This window comes from Drosophila simulans, chromosome 3R (assembly GCF_016746395.2).
Source record: "Drosophila simulans strain w501 chromosome 3R, Prin_Dsim_3.1, whole genome shotgun sequence".
Taxonomy (NCBI): domain Eukaryota; kingdom Metazoa; phylum Arthropoda; class Insecta; order Diptera; family Drosophilidae; genus Drosophila; species Drosophila simulans.
The window spans coordinates 2,561,768-2,566,244 of NC_052523.2; the positions used below are offsets into that span (position 1 = coordinate 2,561,768).

General features: G+C 41.5%; 1 protein-coding gene across 1 annotated transcript; it reads right to left on the reverse strand.

Annotated features, from left to right (window-relative positions):
- Nucleotides 1–1,679: 1,679 nt before the first annotated feature.
- LOC6726915 (putative odorant receptor 83c) lies at nt 1,680–3,425 on the reverse strand. Its single transcript, XM_002102281.4, has 5 exons — nt 2,852–3,425; nt 2,536–2,774; nt 2,260–2,449; nt 2,039–2,194; nt 1,680–1,986 (listed from the first exon to the last, which is right to left on the reverse strand). Exons 1-5 carry the CDS (start codon nt 3,407–3,409, stop codon nt 1,936–1,938), a joined length of 1,194 nt encoding a protein of 397 aa, XP_002102317.1. The 5' UTR covers nt 3,410–3,425; the 3' UTR covers nt 1,680–1,935.
- Nucleotides 3,426–4,477: the final 1,052 nt, after the last annotated feature.

Below are 4,477 nucleotides of genomic sequence, written 5' to 3' on the forward strand. Positions count from 1 at the left end.
GTGTTTGCCTGCCACTTTATCTGCGCCCAGCAGCTGGCGTTTGTTTGCGGTTCCATCGCGCGTTGCGTGTTGACTTTTGTGTCTGAGCCACCTTTCAACTGCAACTAATTTATTTTATTTGCCAGCTGGCGACCTGGCCGCCTTGTCCCTCTTGGCCCCCCCTCTTCCACCTGGTCCGCTCCTAAATATGATTCAAAACAAGCATTAGAAAATGTATTGCATGGCAGGCTGGCTGGCTGTCTGTCGGCGTCGCTGCATTTGATACAAAGTGTCTTGACGCTAAGAGCCTCCATCCGAGTGTCGAGTGGCCCCACTTGCCACTTGCCACTCCCCACCGACTCCACGATTTCACGATTCAGCGTCATTGCGGTGGACAGGCTGTAAATGAGTTTTGTTATCTGCCAGCCAGCAAGCGGGCAAATTGCATTTCTCGGAGCGGAACTGGATGGGACAGAGTGCGAAACTTTTTCGATTTATCGAGATGAAGAGCCTTATAGTTTCCCACGACTGTGCCTCTATCGATATTTTGTCATTATTTTTGTATTTCTTTAAAAACTGTACTTAACCATTGGACCAAAGGTATATTCCAGTCAGCTGAAGATGTCCTTATTTGCTGTACGTTCCATTATTTTAAGTTTCCACCCTCATATTAGCTTCAGCCCGCCCCAAAATTTTTAGAGTCGTAAACAGGATTGTGTTGCTTTGAAATATCCTTTTGCAGGACGAACATTATTTTACCAGTCTACTTGCTGATTGCATATCCCCGTCTCCGTCGTAACAGGTATCAGATAGTCAATACAATACTCGCCTATAGAGCCTTCTGCCTTCTTTGTATTGGGTTTTAAAGCGTTTGACTTTATTTCGAAATTTGTTTGTATCCAAATGATGTACAGCATCACCTCTACTTTTGAGTGTTATTCTGGCCATAAACAAACAACTGCTCAACCCCTTGCGGCCATAATTTAGCGTAATTAAATAGCGCATGAAAAATGAGTAAATTATGGAATGCGGAGCGGTCGTAAATCTGAATCCAAGAGGTCGATGAGTCCGCTGACCAAACTGTTGCTCTGGTCCTTTCTGACCTTTCGACTGTTGATTTTATTAAAATCATTTCGTATTTATAGTCAATGGGTGGCGGGAGGTCCGTACAACAACGGTGTACTTAATTACAACTGCATTATAACAACGTTACAATTATTGTTATTATTTTTTATCCAAGCATCCGGGCCATTGTCCCGACCACATTTATAAAATGCCCATTATTCATGGCCTGGTCAGGAGCTATTAATGTCCGCCGGCCAAATATCAGGGAAGTGAGCGAACCATTTCAAAATAAATTAAATTTTTATGCGTGTATGCGAAATGTATTAAATGTTTTGTGCATAAGAAACTCCCCTTAATGAGACGCACAATTAATGTTTTCGAGTCGGGGCTCCATAAACCGATGCCATAAATTCAGCTCTGTGTGTTGGTAATTAGTGGCCAAGGTTAATGGCAGCAGAAAAAATCCCGACGACGAGTTCATCAGTAGCAAAGTGGGAGAAGAGCATTTCAAAGTTGGCTGAATAAACTTTGTAAGTCGATTCCGGGCTACATTTTGATTAACCAAAAGTTTTTTAAACATTCTTTACGCATTTTGCATTTGTTTATAAGTAATTAAATAATAAAGTATCTACGTATTTCAAATTGGAATTAAATCAAATTTTTATTTCACTTTCTATCATTGAAACCTGAATGGTGGGCAGGATCTAATTTGAACTAAGTGGGTGTCCGTGCTTAAACTAGCTTTTATAGTTCTCAAGATATCAGATATGCTAGTGGTCCTGATCAAGAACATATGTCTTTTAAAAAGTCGTATATTTCCAAAGAATTATTGTGTTTCTTGAAACATATTGTATTATTCGTGCAATATCTTTTTTTAGTGTCATCTGTCTTCTATGCCCGGTTCATCATCATCATGGACACGCTATAGATTAGTTTAACAATCTAAAAGAATAAATACAATCAATTTAGTATTATTAAGTATAGAAGTACTCACCTGCAGAGCCGTTCTCACGGACAGCGACATAACTCCAAGTATCTGAATATTGTGCGGATACTGGGATTCCCGCAACAAAAAACCAAAAAGCTTTCGCTGGTCGCCACTCAACTCATACCAGGTCACATTGCAGATGGTCTCGTACACCTGGTCATACTGTTGAAGAAAAATATGTATGCGTAAGAAGAAGTTCTCATAGACCTAATGTTACTAGAGCTCACTCCAAACTCAAGGATGGTGCCCAGTATGCAATAGATAGACATGCTGTACGCAGAAACCACGAAAAAGATGGCCGAAGGCATGTGAAAGCTGCTCAAATTAATGCAGAAGCTGAGCATCATGGCCAAAGCCATCGATAGAACCTGAGTGGCGATCAATTCGTAGTAAAGAGCATTTATGGCACGACAATAGCTAAAATATATGGGAGAAATTACATATGATAGCCCGTTCTTTTCTTATTTTATTTAAAAAAAAGGGAAATATTAAATGTTTCTTACTCCGTGAATAATTGATGCCATTTTATAACATCCAACAGTAGGCGTTGACGATTTTCCGCTCCTTCAATAGATGCTCCAACTCGGACTAGAGCTCTGTTTTCCGCTTTTTGCTCCAGAGCATCATTCAGCTCTTTCACCTTCACCTGCAGCATATCGGCGAATGTTAGAATCTGCGTTAAGCCGAGAAATACGAACAAATCGCCGGAGTAGAATCCGACTCCTTGCACGAGCATTGTCACCTGCAATCGAGGAAAACAACTCGTTTAGGAGAGGGAGGAAGTGTTGACAGAATCTCAACAGTTTTAGTGGTTCCTACCGTCTGAATCAGGTACGTGACTACGTAGCAATAATTGTTCTCAAGCGGTAGACCTGGAATTAAATACTGCATCGCTGTAACCCTCGTTCCATCGTACATTAGCATGGCCAATGGCAGGAGTTCCATCAAACAAAAAGCGAATACATATCCGTTTCGAATGATCTTCATGATGCCGAGGAGTCGATCTATGTTCGAATTCAAGGTCCTGTGGTAGGAATCTCCCCGATTCTCGTATTCCTCGTAAATGCTTTGTGAGTAAAGGACCAGACGTCTCATGTCCTGATGCTTCAGCAGACAAGTCAGGAACTTCCCGAGTCCGTGGAATAGCCCACCAGTCATGAGGCTGGCCTTCAGTCCCACCTTCCAGTCTCCTCCATTATTTAGTATCGTAAATACCGTGAAGCCCGTGTAATTAACAATCGCAAAGATCGTGGTCCAGGTGCGATAGTTGAATTCCAATTTGGGCGCAAGAAAATCCACGCCAAGTAAATTGGTCAAACTATTGATGTACTTGGATAGTTCGCGAAAGCGACTAGAAGGACTCCCAGGAGTACTCATTGTGATGGAACTGATTTAATTCTCCAGTTTCTTCCCTTTTATACGAAAACATTTGTTTTCTGCACATGTCTCTGCAAATGTCACTGCAATTATCATAATTTTCAGGTAATTTTGTCATTATCTATATTAATTGTTGTACTTTCTGCTCTGTGAAATTACCATATTTGCGTTGTCCATCTGGGAAACATACATATGTACATACATATTCTTGATTCAAAGTGAATTAATTAATCTGCTCTCTTTCTATATAAGTTTATACTAGGTTCCTTGAAATGTAAGTTGGAAGTAGAAAAAAGGAATTTGTCTGTCGCCCTGCAGATGTCTTTGTGGATTTTTTTAATTTCTCTGCATTCTAATGCGTTAAGGAGCTCAATAACTTAATGCCTTAAAGATATCCTTATGCCCAAGAAATTCACATTGTTTGCATGCTCATACTTACTGCACAATGGGGAATTTCAAAAGTATTCTGCCGAAGACTTCTACGCTTTGGGTTAGGAAACCGCAGTATTAACACAATAAAGTTCCCTCGCCCCTCGTCATCCCTCCGTATCAGAGGGTGGGAAGGTGGCCACCTTTCGCATACAATTATGCCCCTTTTGTTTCGAAAGTCCTCCGATGGCATTCATCATACGCACTGTTGTCTAATACACTTCAGAGTGCGGAACGTTATTAGTCAGGGCCCTTTGGATGGCCTGGCGGGTATATATGCACTAGTTCATTGTGTGCTTTTTGTTATTAATTTCCAAGCTATAAATTTTGCTTTGCCACATTTCTAAAGGCCGATCCCAACTAAAACTACTCACTTGTACTTGGCCTGAGAATGTGTAAGGCGGCAGGGGGACTGGAGAGTGGTTGGGCAACTCACCTTTTCCACGCTCGAACAGCTTTCGGTTTTTGTCTGCGGTATTTTGTTATTCTGGCCGATCCAGCAGCTCCGCCTTCCATCTGCTGCATCTTTTGTTTATGCCTCACAATGGCCTGCCGCAGGTTTTTACTGCCTTCCATTGTGCTTCTGCCTGTGTGTGTGTGTTTGATTTCTGCACCCATTACAGGGGTATGCTGAGTTTT